Source organism: Mercenaria mercenaria, chromosome 7 (assembly GCF_021730395.1).
Source record: "Mercenaria mercenaria strain notata chromosome 7, MADL_Memer_1, whole genome shotgun sequence".
NCBI classification, from domain to species: Eukaryota; Metazoa; Mollusca; class Bivalvia; order Venerida; family Veneridae; genus Mercenaria; species Mercenaria mercenaria.
In genome coordinates this window covers 80,397,818-80,424,427 of record NC_069367.1, presented here as the reverse complement: position 1 = coordinate 80,424,427, position 26,610 = coordinate 80,397,818, and the positions used below count along the sequence as shown (strand labels likewise).

Here is a 26,610-nt window from a genome sequence, read left to right as displayed (position 1 = left end):
TATTTTTGCAAATAACCTGTACTTGATTTATCTAATTTATCTATACACTGTTCCTAATGTAAAGTTATTGACGCATTACATGTGTGAATAGGTATACATGTATAAGTGACCGGTCAGTTTTATTACAGTGGTTCAGGTAGTTATTTAAGTACATGTATATGTCTGTATAGCTCTGTTATAAGTGATGTCAGATATTTGTGTGATGTATAACATTAATACTAAGAAAAGGCAGTAATCTTATCAAGGCCGTAGGGTGGGTTCTTGCTTGGGATAAGTACCAGTGGCACACATAATATTTGAGCCGCGCCATGAGAAAACCAACATAGCGCATCTGCGTAGTCTAGTCAGGATCCATGCTGTTCGTTAACGGTTTGTCTTATTCCAATAGGCTTTGAAAGCGAACAGCATGGATCATGACCAAACTGCGCAGATGCTCAGGCTGGTCTGGATCCACGCTGGTCGCAAAGCCACTATGTTGGTTTTCTCATAGTACGGCTCATTTTAAACATGTAATAAAATGTATCCGAAATGACAGTTCTTTCTGAGGCTGCCTAAGGAATCTGGATCGGAAAAAGTTAAATCAGGATAAGTCTGACAACAACCCATCTATATATAATGTTGTCTATTCAGGGCTGAAGTTGTGGGCAAAACATATTCGAAATGTGACATTTGTAGGGCTAAAGTAGAAACAGGTCACTGCATAAAAATTCCACCTGAAAGTCGGCTGGACCGTTTAGTTCGTTTCCGCGTCTAGCCGTATTTGTATATGCCATCTGCATGGAAATCGACTTGACAAATCACTTTCGTGGCATCAGACTGAATGTGAAACCGCCACTGATATGACCTGCCAAGAAGCTACTGTTCTTGACCTAGGCATCACAGACATATCAATGCCAAGCTTTATTTCTGTTGGATAGAATATAGTCAGGATCAGATTAACTGCTGTACACATATTGCCCCTTTTTGTTGTGTTTAGGCCTAGTCCGCCGCAGAGAACAATCTTCAATTCAGTTTTCACTGAAGGAAGAACATGAAGTAATGAATGCGTGTCACATGTAGTATGTGTCTAAAAGAAATAAATATAACTGCACAGAAAAAGATGAAGAAATAAAGAAATGAAATATATATGTATAAAAAAAAAACAACAAAAAAATAATAAAAACAAAATGGAAAACAAATTACATCCTCATCGCTAGTGGCGTGCGCGTCGCGAGGAGGGCATGCAGAAGATTACCTGGTGTGTTGCTAGTACTTTACAGCACACATTTGCCAATCTACTACAACAAAGAACCTGGATAAGCCAATGAAAAGTTAACCCAACGAATAATAATGAATTAACAGTATTTGCTTCTCTCACTACTATACATGTATAACATGCCTATATATGCCCATTCAAACATTTGTGTAGTATTTTAGTTACAAACAAATGTAAAAATATGTGACTATCAAATTATTAAAAATTAATATAAAAGTATTGGTTACCTTACATTTGGGAACACCCTGTAGTTATATTTTTTGTTTAAAAGTACTGCTCCATCCCTTGCATCAACACAATAGTCACAGAAAATGTGTATAATTAATATCTACATATGCTGGCCAAATATGGTTTTGATGCACGGGGGGGGGGGGGGGGGGGAACAATGTTCTTTAAAGCAAAACAGCTTTTATATGTATATAACAGGGTACGTAATTCTATTTAGAGCAAAAATTACCATTTTATGAAACAAATATTGAAAAATTTGACTTTAAGAAATAATCTCAAATATGTATTTTGATGGTATATGTAATTAAATACTTATTTCTTAGTGGTTTATTTTTCACTTTTGGAGTAGGCAAATTCATATAGAAAGTGTCCGAAGTCCTTTATTATTTGTGTGTGTGTGTATGTTGTTTTGTTTTGTCTTTTGTACGTCTGCGCTGCTGTTGTTTACATTTCAGGGGTAACTGTGATTAAGGAGCTTACCTAGTATTCCCTTTTGAATATTCATTCTTGTTCCACTCTTCCCTTCAACCTCCGCTCCTTTCTATCTACCCCCTACCCGTCTCACCCCTTTTCTATATTTTGCATATAATTAAAATGTACCAGTTGGATTTTTGAAGCAACACGTGTATTATATGTTTCCGTTACAGCTTTTTTTTGTTGTGGGCCTACTTTGCAAATGCGTGGCTTGGGGAGGCGGGGGTGGGTGCGGGGGTGGGGGGTGAGGAGTAGGAGGAGCTCTTTAGCTTCAGAGCTCCTTAGCTTTCGGACAGAGCTGTAAGATCATGGGTGTCTCTCGATATTTGCATTTACAATTCTAAATTATTATAATGAAGATGTTTTTGAAAGACTATTTCTGAACTATGGATAAATTAATTTCTGAAAGATCGATTATTCTTTTTAAATATGCATCTAGAGAAAGAGAAATTTTGTGTATGAATTAATTCAGGATAATATGTTCTAAGTATTAAAGAAAATAGGATTACGTAAGGACAACATTAGAAGTTATACATCAGTCCTGTTTATTTTTCCCTTTCTTGTAGTATGGCGCAAGCCGTACGTTCTTTAGCAACAGAAATTCAAGTAACTCACAAACGGCATAAATCACAATACCAATTTTATAAGAGAATCCAAAATTTAACATATACTGGATTTAGAAATTAGCAAATCTAGGACTTGTAATTATAGAAGGAATTATTAAGAACGTTAAGCTCTGTATTTTTAAAGGTCATCCGTAATGTTTAAATGTATAGCATTCTTCTTCAAAATAAAACCTCGGCGATATGTGACCATTTTGTGTCGACTCGCCGTAAAACCCAACTCACTCACTCAAAATAAAACCATTTTTAAGAAAGGACATCGGACATTATGCTAGGGATTTTGCCCTAAGTTCAATGCTATGTTTTGACTTCAGTAGCTGACAGTTTTATATAACAGCTTCAAATACTGATAAATAAGTTATATTCCTATCAAATTGTCACAAAAATTAGTTTTATTTCATATTCGTTTTCTTGAAATTCGAACAGTTTGTAACTAAGGGTCATATTTTTGAAAAATTTAAAATGTGTATTTTTAGTTAAAATAAGCATTGGTATTTAAGGTATGTCTACTATGAAATATTTTAACACAATAAATAAACTGATACCATGCAGATTATCAGTTTTATTGACATTTTTGAAAATAAACGAAACGGAAAAAATAAAAGTAGAACAAAACATTTGGTCCCTAACTGTACTTCAGTTATTTCCACCCGAGTGCCCATGATAACACTTGCATTGATCATATCCTATTGTTTGTTTTCTATACATCTATTGCTATACTGTATTTATACACATGTACAATACTGACCGGGCATTATGTGGAGGATTATTATTGAATACATGCAGTGGTGTAGCTGGCCATACATTGGCGTAGTTGGCCTTTTTCAGTTGAGACGGATGGGTGCAGGAGACTGCCTATTTCACTGCGGGTTCAGGGATGCCTTACTTTTAGCATTTTATATCAGTGGAACAGAACTTCACTAGATAGTATCAACATTTATATAGATATTCTTGGGGTGTCTGTGTTAGATCTTTGAGGTCCTTACTTGGCTTCGAAATAAGTTTCAGACGTGTGAACGAATCGATGTTAATTCTGGGAGTGTCAGTGTTAGTTATGGGCGAGTCAGTATTAGTTCTATGGGTGTCAGTGTAAATTCTAGAAGCAACTAGGTTAGTTAATAAGATGGTGTCTGGTGTAGTTCTGTTAGGGTATAGTATGCTGGATCGAATAAAAGCAAATATTGCTCTTAAAATGCATTCTAGGTTGCTTCAACTGTGTCCTACAAAAAGTAAAAACATTGCACCTAAGTGGCACTATTCCCATAGAAGTTCGTTTGTATTTCTTTGTTATGTTTAAGTTGAAGACACATATGTAATATGTCGCAGCCACTTGCTTGGTTCTTGACTTACGACTTTCTATGTCCGCTATTTATTTAGTTTAGTGTTTTCTGTGCTTGAAATATTTACAAAAATGAATAAAGCTGTGTATATGTAAGGTTTAGGAAACACATGCTATAAGTGTAAAAAATTTATTTGCTGACACCCTGTACATAGTTTTTTTCTATTTTAAACACTTTCCCACCTGTGACCAAGTGCCATTTTTGCAGCATACGTATATAATAATTATTTACAAAGGCATGTGAACTATTTTGTTGCGTGACTGGTGGGAAAGATGTTTAAAACGTAAAAATGATTTATGTTCATATTTTAATAGAAAAGAGAATGAGAAATGTCTACAAAGTCTTCTTTTTTGTTCATAAACTTGTAAAATGAGGTCGCATTTATCAAGAAATGATCTTCAACTATCATAACTATGCAATTTCAGAAGTCTATCCCTATGTCACTTTTTCCTTAATCGGATAGGCAATCTGAATAGGAAAATGTCCGAGGTCCTTATCATCTCAATAAGGCAGATAATCCAAATTCTTGTTTAGTATAGATCAGTAAACAAAACTATAAGGCATTATCGATTCGGGAAGTAAACTGACTTTGATTCATAAAAGAATATTATTCTTTAGCATTTCCACCAAAGTAAAACATTTTGCGATCAGTTAATGGCGATCATGTAGACAAAGTTTCAAATTAGTTGGTCCAGGAATTAAACTAAACCATTTGTTTTTGTTGTCTCTGGTATCTTAACATCTGTATGACATCGTGTTATTCCATGTTAACAAGAAATATCTGATTATCTTTGCTAGAAGTATTACACATATAAGCCAAACTGCCACAGTTATGATGACAATAGACAGCTTTCATACTCAGACCTTATTTTGATCTATTGACGATAGGTCAGTGGTAGATAAGGCCACTTGTGCAATAAAAACGTCACCTTCTACATGAAGCTTACCTGTTTTAATAGTAAAGAAAGAGGACTGCTGAAAATGATTTCTGTTAATTAAAGGAAAAAGTTTCTCTAAACTTAATGAAATGCTTGTTGTATGTCACTGCCAGATAAAAATGAAAGGTTTTAATATTATGTTGTACATATGCAAGTACTAAATACGGGTACCCGCCCGCTTAGTTCAGTACGTAGGGCGTCGGTAACCGCCTCGATAGCCTAGTGGTAGAGCGTCCGCTTCGAGTGCGGGAGGTCGTGGGTTCGATCCCCGGTCGCGTCATACCAAAGACGTAAAAAATGGAACTAGTAGCTTCCTCGCTTGGCGCCCAGCATTAAGAGGGTAGTGCTAGGACTGGTCAGTCCGGTGTCAGTATAATGTGACTGGTCGGGGTATCATGTCACGTGTCTACGGCGTGATATTCCAGTGAGGCAGCACTATAAAGTTGGGCATTGTGCTCACTTCTACAAGCAGACACCGTCGTTTATATGACTGAAAAATTGTTGAAAAAAACCCGTTAAACCCGAACATACACACACGCACACGCATACGCATACGCGCGCACACACACACACACACACACACTGTATTGGTACAACAGTAACCGCAGTACCAAAACACATGGTTAGCTATGCACGATGATTCGAAACACCCAGTGTTGACTACGCGAATGTCTGTCAATACTCCATAACTTCATGATGCCACGCTAGTAAACCACTGTAGCCTCATTGATGTTGATTATGTCTCCGTGATGTCCCACTAAAAAACCACTTTCGCCTCATAGATAATCACCGACATGTCACTGTGATGTCCCATTAGCACACCACTATCGTCTTCATTACGATGAAACCTTATTTGAAATACTTGAAATAAATTTTATATAATCATTGTCCATTATACATAGGCGTAGGAGCAGGGGGGGCAGCGGGGGCCAGGCTCCCCCAAAGCTAGGAGAGGGGGGGGCCAAAGTATAGTTTGGCCCCCCGAATATTTTGGAAAAGAGATATAAATTGCAGTCTAATATAACATTTACTTAGCATCATATAATTCTTTTCAACCTGATTTCTGATTTGCATTTGGCCTTCCCTTGTATTCGGACTAAAAATGTCTCTTTCCGTAGTGTGAGTGCTGAAATCTGTACGCGCCACGCCAAGAATTGTTTACATTTTATAAAAATAATATATCATTGAGAGCAATCACTACAGTTCCGGTTTGAGCGTCTGCAAAATCAATGTAGGCCTAACTATTAAGCCTGTTTACGCATGTAAACGTTATGTATTTTTTTGTTTTTCATTGTCCATTCAAGGGAAATGATATTTCCACTACTTTATACCACAATTAGACAAATGCAGTGCTAATTGATTGTATGTCCAAGGCTTCAACAGAAGAATGTAAAAAAATGGCACACTTAATTAGAACAATATATAATATGACTGATTAAGACAGTTCAGTGCCTAGTCGTATGTGTATCATCAGAATAACTCAATGATTGCTAAAAAATAAAGGTTTGAGAGGCCTATGGCCCAATTAATCCCTGTACAAGGCTTTGAGTCTTTGTCACGAATAATGCACCGAGGATACCTTGCCGCTACCGCACCCCCCCCCCCCCCCCCCCCAAACCGCCAGTCGAAAAGGTTTGGCCCCCCCCCCCCCAAAGTTAAACTCGCTCCTACGCCCATGTTATATGTCATGTAAGAAGTCCATGTCTATTTAATTTTGCGTTGGTTTTAAAAAGAAAAGTGATTCTCACTTTTTATTTTTCTAAGAAAGGGAGGAAATATAAAACTATGACTGAATCGTTATGTAAACATCAAATCATATTCATTTAATTCACAATAGCTCGACTTTAGTAAAGGCGAGACTACGTTTTAGGGGTCAGCAACTTTAGATAAATATGCGCCTTAGCTAGGCATCACTTTAGCTTCAGAGCGACTTAGCTTTCGGACAGAGCTGTAAGATCACGGGTATCTCTCGATTTTTGCATTTACAATGTATTGGTTAAGAAGGCTGGAAAGCTTATATTGCCGCGGCGGCCCGGGTTCCATTCCCGACTCGGACATGTTTTGGCATATTTAAGATAGTTTAGAAACAAAAGCTCAGGATATTGAGCGTGTACATATGAAGTTTTTAAAGTACTGGATGTTAGACAGCAAACTGTAAACGCAATAGTTAAGGAGGAACTAGGTAGATTTTCCCATTTATATTCTATAGGAAAATTAGAATTCAAAAATATTGGCAAAGATTGCAAAGAAAAATCCAGAGTCCATAATGTATAGAGTTTTTAATACGATTGATGCAAATGGTAACATTTTAAACAAATGGTCTTTAGAAGTTAAACAATTATTACATAATCTTGGTTTGCCTATATATAGAACGATGTAAATATTACAAATGTGCAGTTGCAACAGTTAATACAAAGAGTTAAAGATCAATATATGTAATTGTGCTACAACGATGTTTTTAACATGACAAATTAGATACGTATTGTATGTTTAAAGAAGAATTCTCTCAAGAGAAATATATTAATTGCATAAACAATGTGAATTATCGTAGAGGTTTAAGTAATTTAGATGTTCTGCAAGAAGAAGGCAGTTATCGTAATACTGATACAGAACACCGAAAGAATTCACAGTGTCACACGAGTGTCATCGGGAACGAATATCATTATTCCTTATATGTCCACTTTACAGGGACTTAGATTTAAATGTTTGCCAAGATATTATTATTCTTGGCCATATATGTAAAAATTTAAAAATATAGTGAAAAGTAGTTAAAAATCTGTACTTAACAAATTAACTAAATTCCTTTATTTTGCTAATGTAAAACGTAAAAATGTAAGATTAAACGCCGACGATCAACCTATCTTCCGTAACCGTCGAACCCCTTGCGGGGACGTAAACGTTTTGCGCGTCAAAATCATTAAGAGAAAGAATATAGTGATAAAAATTTAGAGTGGAAGAAACTTAAAAAATAACTTTGGTGAAATAAAAGGTTAAAACTTGAGTTTGCAGGATAACTAGGGCGAGACATGTTCAAGGCTGCAAACTGCGGCACTGAACTGCTCTAGGGTAGGGAGGTGGGCGACACTGGGGGAAGTTGGTTCCAATGGTACACAGTTCTCGGAAAATAAGAGAACTTGTAATAGTCTTTAGTTGCAGTAATTAACCTATAGCTAAGGGAATGGCCATAGCGGACACAACGGGTCATTGGGGTAAGGTAATCTATGATTGGGATAGCAACCAGATCATGATGAATCTTATAGAAGAGTGATAACCTTGAATCTATACGCCTTAAATCCAATCGACGAAGGTTTAGGGAGTGTAGCATATCTGTTTCACTGGAAGTACGGCCGTAGTCAGTCTTGATCCAACGAGCGGCTCTCCTTTGGACACTTTCAATTTGGTCTATCTGGGTTTGGGTGTGGGGCGACCATACCTCAGAGGCATATTCAAGCTGGGGTCGGACTAGAGTCTGGTAAGCAATGGTCTTAATGGGTTGGGATTTGACCTTAATGTTTCTTCGTAAGAACCCTAGGGTTTGGTTAGCTTTTTTTGGTTGACCTATTTATGTGATTGTCCCATGATAGGTCATTTGAGATATCCACGCCTAGGTATTTAGCTGAGCTGACCGATTCTGCAAACAGACGGACTTTGGAACTGATCTTTTGTGGGAGGTCATTTATATAAGCTAGGAAGAGCAGGGGACCAAGTACAGACCCCTGCGGGACACCTGATGATACTGGGATGGCATCAGAGGTAGTGCCTTTTAGGACTACTGATTGGATCCTATTATCTAAGAAGCCTTTGACCCATCTTAGTGTGTTACCTCTGACTCCATATTCATGCATTTTTAGTAGGACTTTCTCATGGCTAACCTTGTCGAAAGCCTTACTGAAGTCTAGAAGTATAAGATCTACTTGTTTCTTATTGTAGACTGAGGTGACCAGATCATTTACTAACATAACTAACTGAGTAACACATGACCTTTTTTCCCTAAAACCATGCTTAGGTCATACAGAATACCATGGTTGGTGAAGTGCTTAACAATTGATGAGGAAACAATGTGTTCAAGAACTTTGCATAGGACACATGTTAATGAAATTGGTCTATAATTTACTGGATTTGACCTATCACCTTTTTAGCTCACCTGAGCACAAAGTGCTCGGGGTGAGCTATTGTAATCGCTCACCGTCCGGCGTCCGTCCGTCCGTCCGTCCGTCCACACTTTCCTTTAAACAACATCTCCTCATAAACCACTAAACCAATTTCATCCAAACTTCACAGGAATGTTCCTTGGGTGAAGTTCTACAAAAACTTTTCAAAGAATTGAATTCCATGCAGAACTCTGGTTGCCATGGCAACCAAAAGGAAAAACTTCAAAAACCTTCTTCTCAAAAACCAAAAGCCCTAGAGCTTAGATATTTGGTGTGAAACACTGCCTAGTAGACCTCTACCAATTTTGTTCAAATCATGACCCCGGGGTCAAAATTGACCCTGCCCCAGGGGTCACTTGATTTTACATAGGAAAATCTTAAAAAATCTTCTTCTCAAAAACCAGAAGCCCTAGAGCTTAGATATTTCACATGTAGCATTGCCTAATGGACCTCTACTAAAGTTGTTCAAATCATGACCCTGGGGTCAAAATTGACCCCGCCCCAGGGGTCACTTGATTTTACATAAGAAAATCTTCAAAATTTTTCTAAAAATAATCCAGAAGGCCTAGAGCTTAGATATTTCACATGTAGCATTTCCTAGTGGACCTCTACAAAAGTTGTTCAAATCATGACCCCGGTGTCAAAATTGACCCCGCCCCAGGGGTCACTTGATTTTACATAGGAAAATCTTCAAAAAATTTCTAAAAAATAAACCAGAAGGCCTACAGCTTAGATATTTCACATGTAGCATTGCCTAACGGACCTCTACAAAATTTATTCAAATCATGACCCCCGGGGTCAAAATTGACCCCGCCCCAGGGGTCACTTGATTTTACATAGGAAAATCTTCAAAAATTTTCTGAAAATAAACCAGAAGGCCTATATCTTAGATATTTCACATGTAGCATTGCCTAGTAGACTTCTACAAAATTTGTTGAAATCATGACCCCGCCCCATGGGGTTACTTGATTGTACATAGAAAAATCTTCAAATTTTCTAAAAATAAACCAGAAGGCCTAGAGCTTAGATATTTCACATGTAGCATTGCCTAATGGACCTCTACAAAATTTGTTCAAATCATGACCCCCGGGGTCAAAATTGACCCCGCCCCAGGGGTCACTTGATTTTACATAGGAAAATCTTCAAAAAGTTTCTAAAAATAAACCAGAAGGCCTAGAGCTTAGATATTTCACATATAGCATTACCTAGTGAAACTTTGTTCAAATCATGACCCCCAGGGTCAAAATTGACCCAGCCCCAGGGATCACTTGATTTTATATAGGAAAATCTTCAAAAAATTTCTAAAAATAAACCAGAAGGCCTATATAGATCTTAGATATTTGACATGTAGCATTGCCTAGTAGACTTCTACAAAATTTGTTCAAATCATGACCCCCAGGGTAAAATTGGCCCCGCCCCAGGGGTTACTTGATTGTACATCGGAAAATCTTCCAAAAAATTCTAAAAATCATCAGTTTGACATTTGAAACGTGTAGCTCATATTACTCTGGTGAGCGATCCAGAGTCATCATGACCCTCTTGTTTAAAAATTGGGGCAACATATGCGGATTTCCACTGGGATGGAAGTGAACCTTCCTCCGAGCATTTCTGGAATATGACCTCAAGGATGGGAGATAGTTCTACAGAGAGTGTTTGAAGTATTATAGGCAATAAACCTATGTAATAATACAGATAAACATTTTAATGTATATATAACAGTTAATTAAAAATATATAGTTGTAATATAGTTAGAATAACAAGATATATATATACAGTAGGATAAATTTGATACTGTATTTGTAATATAATCTTTTATATAGTTGATTGTATAACTGCTAACGCATACATTCTCATACCATATGTTTAACTATACCGCCATACACAATGTATATTTGAACTGGCGATGAACATGTATATATGTTTATGCCTAATAAACTATTGAATTGAGTTGAATTGAAATGTATTAATAGTCACACTTCGACGCACATGCTGCATGAAATATCTTTCATTTAAAATTCAAGATTTCAAGATTCAAGATTTTTTTTTTAAGAGTTACAATCGTATTTTGTATCGCTCCATTCACAGATTAAGAAAATTGGTTTGTTTCACTGAACAAAAGTCTACATGATTTCAGAAATATGTATAATTTAATAGATTAATGTTTAGAAAAGAAAGAAGACAGCGCAATTCACAGGATTTGCCGGTCATATTCTGGTGTCCACATCGCATGAAGCCCGAAAAATATTTCTCACAGGCAAAAAAGACAACTTATAGAATAAAAGTGTAAACTCCACAGTTAGCTCAACACGACAAAAACGAAAATGTTGCAAGCTCGGTTTGATTGAGCCCGTTCATGGCATATGGTGGAAATGAATGCTACCGTACCCTCTAGCCCCGAGTTGAGCAGAACTCAACATTTACACATGCTACAAGTACAGAAATCAATAAGCTATAGCCTATTAGAAAGTATTGTAAACATCATTGTCGCACGACTCTTTTTGCTACTTTTTATACATATTTAATATTCTATTTCAACGTGTAAATGGTTGCAAAAATATTAATAATGATATGCTTTTTCCGCATTATGAGGAGTACTTAAACCTAAAATAAGCGTATATGTATCAGGAATAACTTTTTATAATGTAAATAATTTTCTGACATATTCCAAAATTCTATTATTTCACCAGTATCAAAAATGTTTCAAAATTGGCAAATATAAGAAATGAAATGTATCAATGAGAAAAAGATATTAAAATGTTATTAATTAAGCATATTCATATTGGCATTGTTATTTGTCCAAGGGTTATCGTATTTGCCCGAGGCTGTAGGCTGAGGCCATATACGACTGCCCGAGGACAAATAACTAGGCCAATATGAAATCGATTGATTAATGATAATATTATTATTCAACTTTCGACTGTTGGCAGAAACACCATAAGAACTCCGTGAGTTACCTTATGACAGCTATGCACATTCAGGCGAAAAATCTGGACAAGTTGTTTAGAATTATTTTAGAAATTATAATCATTTTAGCCAGTAAAACAGAATGAGTTGTATGTAGGTATTCGAGAATAATTTTGAGAGATATTATTGATGCAACATAATCAAGGGTAAAGTTTTAGAACTTACCTTTTTTGAATTTCTATTTATTTTCTGTAGTATCTTTTTATTTGAACTGTGATAAAAACTGCTTTAAAAGTCATTGCCTTTTAGGATGCAGGCAACGAGACACAAAACTGTACACATATGTGTTGATCAAGATAATACAACCAACCAAGCACATATTATACACTCACATGCCTCGACCGACAAGCATGACGTCTCATGTAAATCAAGCACGTGATTTAAGGAAATCTCGCTTTTCATTGGCTTTTTATTTTTATTCTTGCACTGACTGGAAATTACCCGCTAAAATGAAATGAAATCTATAAGTAACGTGGTAGTTTTTCATTTCGGCACAACTACGTAATTTCAGTTGCGAGGAATTCCATTTACAAGGGTGTTGTTACCGCGCGTGTTGCTGTTTAATTTTAGCAATCTTAATAATTAAAGACATAAGTAAATACAAAACAAACTTAAAGATCTGGTATACTAATAAAGGCCTTACATAAGTGTTCTCAGTCGAAATTTACGGCTTTAAGCAGAAATATATGCATTTTCCCGACGTATGGTACTGAAATATAGACTGATACATGTATTAGATAAAAAGATCGTGCCTTTAAGTTTCTTTATCAATTCAAATGAGTTCAAATTTTATAGGAGCCCATACAACTTGCCATTTTCAGTTTCTCACGGTCATGTTACCCGAAACAAGCAATTATTTTGGACCTGTTAAGTTGTAGCTTTGAAGTTATATGTCCTATTAAATGTTGTATTGAATCGTCAATACGTATCGTGTATTGATCCTTCTTTATTGCAATATGTATCGTATCGATTGTTTCCATTCAATACACAGGCCTAATATTTTCTCATTATTTTCCTTGAAAATTGCCAGAAATTCTGACAGGAAAGACTTGTTGTACGCTATACCGAATAAGCGAACGTATCGTTGTATTCTGTAAAGACGTGCATCGACATCGTACGTCCGCTCAGTCATACTTGGTTAATACATTAACATGTTAGATGATTTTTTTTTGTCAAAAATGTGGAAAAAAATTATAATCTATAACTCTAATGTAAAACAAAATGGCGTCATTTAAAAATCTAACGGAAGTGATTTCTCCGTATTGGCCCTCTCTTTTGAACCAATCAAAATGCTTGAATTTCGTATTGGCCCTGTTTTTCTCGTATTGTCCCTGCTTTTCACATATTGGCTAAGTTATGTTTTGTATTAGCTCTGTCTGTTTCATATGAAGTTCGCAATTGGTCTAATACAGTGTGTAATATTGTAAAGTTGAAAATAATGTATATTACTATGCGGACCATACTGTACAAACAGTGCATCACACATATTAATTAGTATAATCATATCATTTCTACTACACAATTTAACTTTGTATTATATACTATTTCGGACATGGGAAATATGTTAATCGTAACAAATTACATATTTTGCAGAAATTTAAGAGGAACATTAGTTAAAGATCTGAATTGTCTCATTGAAATAAATAGTATTGAAGCAAAACTTATTTCTCTATTTATCAATCTTATTTTGAGTTAAAACACTAGAACTTAAAGCTGAGGGCGAAGTCGTTTATAACTTGAACTTGCATGCTCCTGATATTATATCTCAATTAGCGTCTTGTGACAACACTTAAGACTAAAACATTATTACCAGTATATCCAAAAACCGTAAAAAGGTTTTCCCTTCAATTCTCTTCAAGTATAAAAGCATAATATGGATATTATATATTGTTTCAAAGAGCACCTAGGATTGTTATAGAACTTTCTAAATTTTCAAAATGCTTTGTTTTTTTTTGCGTTTATCATAACAAACGATTTAGTGAGGTATTTTACACTGTAACTTTTGACAATTTCGCACTCTCAAAATAGTTATAACTTAACTTTGTCATTATTTGTTGATGCAAAAGGTTTGTAAAGTTGCTAAAAATATCGAAAATGTTATTTTTCTTATTTTTTTCTATGGGAAAAATACATTTTTGTCACGTAATTGACATTTTTAAAGAAATAAAGATAAAGACATTATCTTAACACCCTTGAAGGCCTTTAGAATGATGTATAGTTTATATCTCGCAAAATTAGTCACACTTAGCGAAAAACTCGTATCCGGACAAAATCCCCTGTTCACTCATTTTTGCAAAGGCGAAAAACAACCTTAATCTCTTTTACAAGAAGGACAAAACCACCTTCGCTGAATTTTACATGGCTGACAATCCCCTTCGCGTTTTTTTGCAAGGAGGACAAAAAACCCTCCGCTTTTTACACTCGAAAAACTCTGTTACGGACTAGATGGATCTAGCATGCATGGGGCAGTCTTATGATTTGCATATGTCTGCAAAATACAAACGAAAAAAGTACAATAACAATAACTGTCATATACAGCATAAAATAAAGCATGATCTTTCGTCTCCGAGGGAGTCGAATCAGTAACAAATCGATAAAAAACTGAAGTATTTCATAAATATTTTAAATGGATATTAACTCATACACGGAGACGAAATTACTTTTAACGAATGCATTCATCGGTGAGTGAAACGCGTGTAAAATTTGTACTGAAAATCTAAAGCACTACCATTAAAGTGTATTACAAATCAACCTTTTGTCAATAGCTTTTGGGTTCTGTGGCAGCCATTAAATTTTAATAAATGAACTTTTAAGCACTTTTTTCATTTTAGTGTTAGGTACTTATAAAGATAATTTATTTCTGATGATTGTAAATGGATAGAGTTCCTATAGTTTGAATGCATGTATATCATACATTAAATCATCACGCGCAACTACTTTGAATTTGGTGTTGAAATATAAATGGCACCAAAATATGTTTCACGAGACAGATCTAAACACATATGTCTATAAACACTTTGAATTTCAATAGTGTCCCCTTGATCCATTAAAAGGACTCCACCCATACCGCATGACTTCAAGTTTATGTAGTGTCCATAACATCTGAACATAACTAAATGTCTTTCGTAACCGTAACTGTGACGTGGCATTCCTTTTTTATTTCTATGTAACAAGCGAATGGCAAATCGCGTCTTCACATCAAAAAGGTGGATCTGGAATGCGAAGGTAAAGGTGTTTTTTTTTCAGATTTTTTTTTATATTTTTGTTATTCGGCCAAGTATAGATGTGGAGTTTTGGTCAATTCATTCTTTGGTTAACGACGTGCTCAGTTTTTTTTTCATTAGAATAATGAAAATTGTATTAACACTAGTTTTTCAGGTTTCTTATATTTCCTTCAACGGGAGAATCACGAAAAATCATACATTTACTTGAATTGAACTTTTGCTATATTAACGACATATTGTTTGTACTTGTAAGGCTGAATAACGACTAAATCTATGATTTTCAATTTTGTACATTATCTTCCAATAGTCTGGTCGGTTTATACAAGGCGGATGGTATTCCCTTGAAGCTTTAGATAAAACGTCAATCGTCAACTAATCAAACTGTAAGTTTTCTTAAGTACCTGAAGTATACCTACCTGAGCATAAAGGTAATATAATCCTGTGTGTTTTGCAGTAAATTTCCCCGTTTTATGGTCAAAGTCAAATATTGTAGCATATTCCATCCAGTCAGCTTCTTTGAAAAACCGTAGCGTAACAGGTGCATCTTTAATTGTAACTTTTTAAAGTTTCCATAGATTCAGATACATTTTTCTTGCAAAAAGATGCATTAAAACATGTAAAAGCTGATGGACATTTTCGCGGTTGCTTCTAATTCATTGTATTAAATAATTTGTTCACGAACAAACAGACAACAAAGATCACACAAATGATCACAATATTCTTGCAGTTTGGGATTTGACAAATTGCATTTATATGTTCTAAACCAGTGTAACATTGAAATAATATTGTTTGGTACCTTATGATTTAGCTTTTAACACACCCTCAAATACTGGTGAGTATTATAAGGAAAACTTTTAGTGAAATGAAATCTTAAACTGAATATGATTTTACAAGTTTAACCTTCACGAATTCAAAATATTTCTTCTATATTACCACATTATTCCATTAGGCTTATCGTTTAATATAATGCTAAGTAAACACTATGGCAATACTTGTATGAACCACAAGCTAAATGTGTCAATGTATATAATTACCAGTTTCTACACTGGAAACTAGATTTCTATGTACCTGAATAAACAGGATATTTTGTGAAAGCTTCATAGAACGGTTCATGTAAATAGTACTATCCGTATTTTCCGATTAATTTCCTCTTTCATACAATCAATTGTTTCAATAGTCTATATCAATCAACTGCTTCAGCAATTTCTATACATATAATCTAAAAATGTCTATTTAGCTACTAACCGTCCGAATATTATGATAGTGCCTTATAACCTTTTGGACATTTTTTATATATTTGTTTAAAAACTAGCATGCCACCAAAACGTATGAATTACTTAGTCAGCGCTGGACGATTTGTAATTATTGTGTAAATATCAATCAACCGATTAGTTAATTAATAAACTAAATGATTTATTAATTACCTTATCGATTTTAATCAAGTAGTGAATTAAAACATCAATCAATAGATAAGTTAATTATTTTTTCTTCTTCAAAATATATCAAACTTGCTTTTTAGTCGTGAGTTAAACGGCTACCTTCTGTGATGAATGTACTATTTCTATACAACGTGCCCTGCCATTCTGGTAAGTATATGTGCATCTCTGAAAAACAAAATTACAATATAAATGTGGGTTAAAACTTTTTATTTCAAATCGTCGGATGCTTGTATTTTGCAGTACTTTTTGTGAAAGTCGTTTTAAACAAATTATATTGTTGATATTTTAAAGAACAAAATAATTATATTCAGAAAAAAATGTAGAGAGATATCATTGGTTTTTATTACTATATATCTTGTGCAAGGATACTAAATATTAAAATGATGTTTAGACCGTTTATTATGCAATACAGTCTTAAAGTAGTTTTATCGGTCTAAGGCTTCCCATGTTATAGCACAGAATATTCGTGCTTTCCACTGACAACAGACCAGAAAGAAAATATAAAACACTGAACATCCCTTGGCCATGGTTGTAAACAGAAAAAGATACTAACTCATTTCAAACGCGAATTTCAAACATTATACAAGTGGTATTATATCTTCCGTCGTGCACATTGTCTCAATATTTCTTATCGTAGAGACACTCCGCGTCGTTTATATTTGCACTATACGTTACAGAAAACAAAACTTGAACGAACTTTCCTAATGAAGTTCCTGACAAGGTAACAAAATTATTCCGATTGGCTGATATGAGTAGTGAGTATTATGATGGTTTTAAGCCAATCTGGCCCCAATTGACCCCTTGCCCCTCTTTTAAAAAATCCAACACCGACCAATTCAAATTAAAAAAAATCCAAAACCAACCAATCTTAAAATACTAATTCAACGTATTTGTACCCTGAAAATCTTTAAGATAGAAAGTGTTTCTACCACACAATTAAAAACCCCCACAAGTTTAAATCCATTTCATTTAAAACACTAAGAAACAATTTTCAATAGAAGTGCCCTTATTGGTAAAACACAACGCATTAGATTTTTACTACGTTTATTCATTCATAAAGCGTAGTAAATATTGGAGAGAGAGTTTATCATGCGGAGTGACAATCGATACTAGCTGTCAATCATTTCTAACCAGAGAGATATTGACACAGATCCGTATTTCAGTCGGACAGTTTTCATAACTTCATAAGATTAATTTATCTTTAATATTTCAAGTATGCTAGGAGGTTTTTTTTCTTTTGTTTTTTGGTAAAAGTTGGGGTTTTTTTAATAATTTTAAATACATATAATATAAATGAATCAAAAACAAATATATTGTGTAAAAGAAAGGAAATTTACTGATAGTATAAATCCTCAATACAACAAAAAATGGTAGACTTATGTTAAGAGCTCAATGTGCATCCTGCGGTAATATAAAAACACAATTTGTTAAACGCTCTGGAGGTGCAATTGATATTCATAAAGCAATGTTACCTTTATTACCTAAGAAAGGTCTGCTTTTACCAGGCGGCTTCCGCTATTGTGGGCCTGGAAACGCTTTAGATAATGGACAACCCATAAATGAACTAGATGCAGCATGTAGGGACCATAATATCTGTTATAGTTCAGAAGTAAGTAAACAAAAATGCGATAAGCAAATGCTTTCCGACTTAAATAACACTAAATCAAAAACATTTGGGGAAAAGATTGCAAAACATTTAGTTGTGAAACTTATAATCAAAACGAAATACAAACTTGGGCTGGGACAAAAGTCAAAAAACGGGAAAAGGGGGTAGAGTATACCCCCGGAATCAATGCACCAAGCTACCACTGGAGTGATGAATTAGCAGAAGAATTACACAAACCAGTTAAAAGAAAATTTAGGAAACGGAAAGTGAAGGTCAATGATATTGATGATACTTGGTCTACCGATTTAGTTGATAGGCAAGCTTTTTCAAAATATAATAAAGGAGTAATGTACTTGTTAACCGTTATTGATATATTCAGTAAATATGCTTGGGTTATTCCATTAAAGAATAAAACTGGAGAATCTGTTACTGAAGCATTTGAAAAAATAATTTTAAAAGGTAGAATTCAGGGACGAAAGTCCCCGAAGACTGCAAGGATTCCACAAAATTTATAGGTAGATGAAGGAAAAAAATTTTATAATAAAAAGTTTGAATCATTTTTGAATAAATATAAAATTAACATATACCATACATTTAATGAAGGCAAGGCTGTAGTAATCGAAAGATTTAATGGAAGTTTAAAAAGAATAATGTGGAAATATTTTACAGCAAATAATACTTATACTTATTTAGATAATTTGCAGGAAATGGTTGATAAATATAACAAAACAAAACATTCTAGTATAAAAATGACAACGACTGAAGCCAGTAAAAACTTAAATAAAGGTACTGTTTACTTTAACTTATATAGTAATTTAAAAGTACCAAAGAGTAAAGCAAAATTTAAAATTGGTGATCGTGTTCGCTTAAGCAAACTTAAAAGACATTTTGAAAAAGGATATACACCAAACTGGACAGAGGAAATATTTATAATTTATAAAATTAATAATACAAATCCAAGAACATACTCTATTAAAGATTTAAATCATGAAATCAAGGTTCATTTTACGAACAAGAACTTTTACCTACTACACAAGAAGTTTTTAGAATAGAAAAAGTTATTAGACGAGACTATAAGAAAAAACAAGCTTTAGTAAAATGGAAAGGTTACAATGAAAAATTTAATAGTTGGGTTCCGTTTAATGAATTGGAAGAAATTTAAATTGAAAATATATTATATAAATGAGTAGTAAAAATCTAATTTCTAATAATGGAATAGAAACAATAGATCAATTAATTATTCACTTAACTAAACTAGCTGCTGCTTACAGAAAAGTTATAAGTTTTGTGGAAGAGTAAATACAGGGTTACAGATTACAGCAGGCATCTTTGGTTGCTCAGCTGCATTAGCACTTGTTCCAGCTATTCCTATATTTGTAGCAGTTGCTGGTGCTGTTCCATCAATAATTACTATATTTATTAATAGACTAAAAGTTGGCGACAAGAAATTTATTTTAAAAACACATCATCACAAAATAAAACAACTAATAACAAAAGCACGGATTGCAGCTTTAGCTGTTCGTAACCCCAATGATCCTGGAAAAGAAGAAGAGAAAAAAGTTATTCAAGATATTTTTAGAATACTGTTAGAAATGCAGAAAGAAAAAAATTATTCAATGCCCTTGGAAACATATATGAAAGAATTTAAACTTAACGGATATAAAAGTAAAAAAGAAGAAGAGTTATATTAACATTAACTTTAATTAAAGATTTTTTCTATAAGTATTTTATATAAATGAGAAAAATTATATCAGTTGAAGGTAGTATTGCATCAGGAAAAAGTACGTTTTTAGATATTATTAAAGAATATAATCCTAATTTTAATTTAATTCCAGAACCAATTCATGAATGGCAAAATGTTATGGACCCAAGCGGAAATTCATATAACTTTTTTGAACTTGCTGCTCAAGAACCTCTAAAATATTCATTTCCTTTTCAATTAGCAACTTTAAACAGGCACATAAAAATGTTAAATTCTGCTAAAAAATTTGATGGCGTTTCTTTTCTTGAACGATGTTATTTAACTAACAACAACGTTTTTACAAAACAATATCACGACAACGATGTTATAAATGACCCCGAGTGGGCAGTATACAATCTTTTCTTAATTGATCATGTTATTAAAATACATGGAAAAAACCCAATTGATGCTTTTATTTATGTTAAATCCGATCCTAAAATATGAATGAATGAATGAGTTGGGTTTAACGGCGAATCGACACAAAAAGGTCATATATCGCCGAGAAAATGTTAAATGGATTACGTTAATTGCAAAGCATAAATAAAACCATTGAAGTAAAAGCGTAAATACATAAATAGTGTAAAAAATCAAATGCAAACATTAAAAAGTATAAAAGCGGTGAATAAAATCAAATAAGGTTCAGATTTTATGATATATACCTATTTCTTTCAAAAACTGCAACATTTTGTCGGCTGAAATTTGCTCGTACAGCTCTTTTAGAGATTCAACATTATAGTATGAGTTGCGCTGTGGATCGAAGTCTATACAGTCGATTAAAATATGTTTAATAGTAAGTGGTGTTTGACATGGTATACATTCAGGTTGATCTTCATTGTTCAGCAAATACGAATGAGTCAACCGAGTATGACCTATTCGACAACGAGAAAGAACAACTTCCTCCCTGCAAACAGATCTATTTCCTTGGTGCCATTCACCTAAAGTAGGTTTAATTTCACGAAGTTTATTGAACGAAGCATTGTTCCATGAGGACTGCCATTTAGTTAAAATGTATTTGTTGATATTTGACCTAAAATCAGTATATGGTAATTTCAATTTAGATTGATTTAATGAAAGTGATTTCTTTGCTGCAGTATCAGCATCTTCATTTCCATAAATACCAACATGACTAGGAATCCAACAGAATATGATGGACTTTTTAAAAGATAGTTCATGAACCCTGAGAAGAATGTTTTGAATGAGAGGATTTTCTGTATTACGGTTGTGTATGGATTGTAAAACAGAAAGTGAGTCGGAAAAGATGATAAACTTTTCTTCATTATATTCTGAAATAAAATTAAGGGCCAAATCAATTGCTTTTGCTTCTGCTGAAAAAATTGTAGCGTTATTTGGTAAACGTAATTTTGATTGATGCAGATGGCTAACGGCGGCACATCCAACCTTTGAATCATCTTTTGAACCATCTGTATAAATAGGAAAATGATCTTTGTAAGCCGACTTGATTTCGTTATATTTGGACTTGAATATTTCAGGGTTTGTTTCAGCCTCAATGCGGTTTTCATATCAAAAAGAACTGTTGGAGAATTAAGAATCCATGGTGGTGTATCCAGAACTAAATAATCTTTTACATCATCAAATTCAAAATCTGTTTCCTTCATAGAATTATCAATGCGAAATCCAAAAGGTTTAATTTGTTTTGGTTTTCTGTCATACGAATCGTGGTATTTGGGTTTAAATATGATTTTATGAGCAGGGTTGGATTTGTTGGCAGCTACCCTCAGAGCATATTGCAATGACAGTTTTTCACGTCTCGTATAAACGGAGGGTTCGTTTGCTTCAACATACAAGCTTTCAACAGGCGATGTTCTAAATGCGCCAAGAGCAATACGAAGACCTTGATTATGAATAGTATCCAGCATCTGTAAATACGATTTTCTGGCTTAACCATAAACAACACAACCGTAATCTAGCTTGGATCGAACCAAAGCTCTATACAGTCTTAACAAAACCTTGCGATCTGCTCCCCAATCAGTATTTGAAATTACCTTTAAAAGATTCAACGATTTCAAACATTTGGCTTTCAGGTATTTATGTGTCGTATAAAAGAAAGCTTTTTTATCAAAAATAACACCAAGAAATTTTGCTTCGTCAACAACGGGTATTTTTGTACCATTTAGAAACAGCTCAGGGTCACAATGTTGTTTCCGTAATTGACAAAAGTGGACACACTGAGTTTTTGATTGGGAAAATTTAAAACCATGTTCCATGGCCCAAGTTTGAACTTTGTTCAAATACTGCTGTAATTGGCGTTCAATCGTACGCATATTTTTTGAACGATAACATATTAGAAAGTCATCAACATATAATGAACAATCTATCCCTGGTGACAAACATTTCATAATATTATTAATTTTGATGCTAAAAAGTGTGACAGATAAAATAGAACCTTGTGGAACTCCCTGTTCTTGCTCAAAAGAGTCAGAAAGGGTAGAACCAACACGTACTTTAAAATTGCGATCTGATAAAACTTGCGATATAAATGTTGGAAGACGACCTTTTAAACCTAAGTCGTTAAGATCATTCATAATACCATTTTTCCATGTAGTGTCATAGGCTTTTTCTAAATCGAAAAATACAGACACTAAATGCTCTTTTTTAACAAATGCATCACGAATAAAATTTTCCAGTCGAACAACATGATCAGTTGTGCTGCGCTGCTTGCGAAAACCGCTTTGAAAGTTTGTAATTAGGCCTTGAGATTCAAGATACCAAACTAGTCTAGAATTGATCATACGTTATAGCGTTTTACATAAACAACTGGTAAGTGCAATCGGTCTATAATTACTGGGGTTAGTGCTATCTTTCCCGGGTTTTGGTATTGGAATAACTATAGCTTCTCTCCAGGAATCTGGAAAAATGCCAGTTTTCCATGTAATATTAAAAGTTTCAAGTAGGAGGTCTAATGATTCTTGTGGTAAATGTTTTAAAAGTTGATAATGAATTTGGTCCGGACCAGCTGCGGTATCGTGACATTTATCTAAAGCGTCAAGCAATTCTGTGAGTGAAAAAGGTTTATTATAATCTTCATCATTACTTGAATCAAAATTTAATGGTTTACTTTCTTTAGTCGATTTTATGTTTTGAAACCTTTTATCATAATTGTTTGATGAAGAGTTTTTTGAAAACATTTTACCAAGTGTATTGGCAATGTCCTCCTTGGTAGATGCAATAGACTGGTCTGACTTTGTAAGATGGGAAACATTTGAAGATTTTCCTTTTCCACTTATTTTGCGAATCATTTCCCAGACTTTTTTAACCGATGACCTAGAATTAAGTTTTGAAACGTATGAATGCCATGATTTTTTCTTTGCTTGGTTTATAGTTCTGCGAGCTTTTGCTCTCAGAATCTTAACTGATTGTAGGTTTTCTTTCGTCGGCCGTATATTGAACTTTTTAATGGCCGCTCTACGTTTTCGAACAGCAGTCTTACAATCATCATTATACCAAGGCTTATTTTTATGCTTACCATTTCTTGGAGTTTTAGGAATGGACTTGTCAGCAATATCAGACAGAAGAACTGAAAACCGATCAATAGGATCATAAAAATTAGTAAAATTCTCCAAAGTCAAATCATTTTTACATAGCGTTTCAAATTGCTTTCAGTCAGCTTTATTAAACTTGAAATATGAAGGGTGGTCTGATGGCAGATTAGAAGTATTTGAAATAATAATTGGAAAATGGTCACTACCATGCAAGTTATCCAGTACTTTCCATTCAAAATCCAGAAAGATGTTCGGTTGACAAATTGTCAAATCAAACGAAGAAAAGTTACCTGTTGCAGGATGAAGGTAAGTTTTGGATTTATCATTTAATAAACAAAGGGCATTTCTTTCAATAAAAGTTTCAATAATTTGACCTCTAGTGTTGCTGTAAGAACAGCCCCAAAATTCATGATGACCATTAAAATCTCCCATAAGCAAAAATGGTTGTGGTAATTGTTTTATAAGATCATCAAGATCTTCAAGATTTAGTTTAAATTTGGGAGGTATGAAAATCGAACAGATAGTAATTGGTCGATGTAATGTTATGTTTATTGCAACTGATTGAATACTTGTATTTAGAACAATTTGTCTGTGCGGACATGCATTATTAATAATAATAGATGTACCACCAGAAGCTTTATCAGTGTTAGTATTTATGAAGTTATACACTGAATAATTTTTGAAAGCTATTTTGTCCGTTTCCTTTAAAAATGTTTCACTAAGGCACATAAGTGAAGGATTATATTTTGATAAGAGAAGGAGAATTTCATTATAATTTGCTTTAAGTCCACGGCAATTCCACTGGATAATTTTACTTTCCATTTACACTGGTAAACAAAAATTAAACGACTGGAAATTTAAAGTATTAGTGTTGCATTGATTCAGGAGGTGGGAACCTTTTGATCTTCCCCACTTTTGTGCTAATTTCTCTGGACGGAGCAGATAATGGCGGATCGCCATCATCCTCCCCCGTCAACCGGTTCATATCAAGAGGGAACCGGTTATGAGTTTGAATGGGATCGTTTGATCCCTTTCCAAACCCATCAGTTTTCAAGTCAATTTTTTGTTTGGGTGTTTGACTCACCCCACGTTGATTAGAATTTTGCTTTGACGACTGCGAATTTGTGTAATTGGGAACATTTTGTACAGCTGGTGGCAGCCTTGGTTTAGCAGCTGCATTTTGAACTACTGGTGTCTGAACAGGTTTTGCTGGTAGTTTTGGCTTTTCGTTTTGAGCATTTGGAATAGGCACGGAATCAGTTTGCGTAGACGCATCAATACATTGAGTAGATTTGTTTGAGTTAGATTTTGTTATGGAAGAATATGTTGCTGTCAGTGATGGAGATATGAATTTAGCATTGGCAATTTGTCTAGCTTCAGGAAATCCAATGCCCTGTGTGAATTTGACATGGAGAACTTCCTTTTCGATCTTCCATGTCTTGCAGTCTCGAGACTTGGCTGAATGGGGCTCGCCGCAATTCACACAACGCAATGGATATCTGCAGGTGTCATGTTCATGAGAATAGCCATCTTGGCAGCATTTTGGGCAAATGTGATCAGCTTTACAGTTCTTTTCATTGTGGCCAAACTTGAAACAATTATAACATTGAAGAGGATTTGGAATGTAAGTTGAAACTTTTGTACAAAGATAGCCAATGTTGATAACAGAAGGAAGAAATGGAACGCCAAATGTTAGGATGATAGTGTTCGTTTGGATTTCTTTGCCTAGTTTCTTTATTTTGATGCGTCTTGCAGCAGTGACATGTTGCGCAGCAAGTTCTCGCACAATTTCCGTCTCCGATACTCCTGCAAGATCAGGACAACGAATGATCCCCCTTGAGGAGTTCAGAGAACGGTGTGGGATACACTTGCATGGGTGGTTAAAAAATGACGTCATGCCAAGTAAATTATGTGCATGCGCTACTTTGTCAACCTCCACGAGCAGGTCCCCTGTACGCAGTTTCTTAACTGATTTTGGAACACCAGCGACACTCTCGAGTGTTTTCTCAATCACAAATAGAGAGATACTTGACATTTTAAATGTTTCGTCGGTGGACTGAATCAGAAGAAATCTAGGGTAAATAGTGTTTGAGCCGAATGGTCGGTGAGAAGAATTCTCACCTTCCTTGTCGTCAGAGTCTGTTTCCGAATGCGGTCGTTTATTTTTATTTGTATTTTCCATGCTTAAATGTTTCAGATTCATCACTCGCAGCCCCCACCCGCCGCGGAGTCCAACAAGGGAACATGTAAACAAAGCGGATATCCAGCTTATACATGTTAGGGATACTGTAGTGATATACGCGGCCAGATATTTTGCAATCTTTTTATATCACCAGCTGTATTGCAGAAAACAATAAGGGAATTGAAGGGATTGCTACTCTACCCAACCAATTGACCCTAAGCCACCGCCTTCTAGGAAATAAGATGGAAATACATATTACAGTGAAGTGTTCTATAACTGTGTGAACGTACAATGAAATTTGCTGAGCGCAGTAAGATATGACAATAGAGAGAGACATTAGATTCTGTATAACATAAATTTGCAAAAGTTCAGAAAATTGTACAATCTAGAAATGAAAACACATAGATGTTATTTAAAGTGAAGAACAAGAAGATGCAAACGTAATTAAAGAGATTTCCTAGGGTTTGGCATGACTAGCCGATTGATCGTATCGGGCCAATACGACCGCCAAAAACGTCTACACCGAATCAGAGGCCAAAGATGTGTATTGGCATCCACATCCCGCAAAGAGAATGTATACATGTAAACAAGTACACATCATCTCCCCGAGATGCCAAGGGGCACCTCAACATCCAGGACCCTCTTCTCCGGCTTACGGGCCGCCACCCACGGCAAACAGGTGGCTCCATTTTCGGGGGAGTCGTACCTCTCTGCATGGAGATACAGCCGGCATTTTCTATTCCCCCGCCGGCAAGGGGCAGATCCTAAAATATGTTTTCAAAGACTTCAAAAAAGAAACAGAACTGAAGAAAACAGAGTTGGTTTAGATTATTTAGAAAAACTACACAAATTACACGAAGAATGGCTAAACAGAATGTCCCAAGAAGGTATTAAAAGTTTAACAGTTGATAACAATTTAGAAAAAATAACTTTAAAATCTTATTC

General features: G+C 34.7%; 1 protein-coding gene across 2 annotated transcripts in view; it reads right to left on the bottom strand.

The window, feature by feature from the left end:
• Positions 1–26,610, bottom strand: part of LOC128558691 (uncharacterized) — a 67,836-nt gene that overhangs the window by 8,275 nt on the left and 32,951 nt on the right. For both annotated transcript variants that reach the window (XM_053548765.1, XM_053548766.1), the window contains exon 3: positions 16,736–16,801. In XM_053548765.1, coding sequence (XP_053404740.1) covers positions 16,736–16,801 — 66 coding nt within the window. The remainder of the gene's footprint in view (positions 1–16,735; positions 16,802–26,610) is intronic.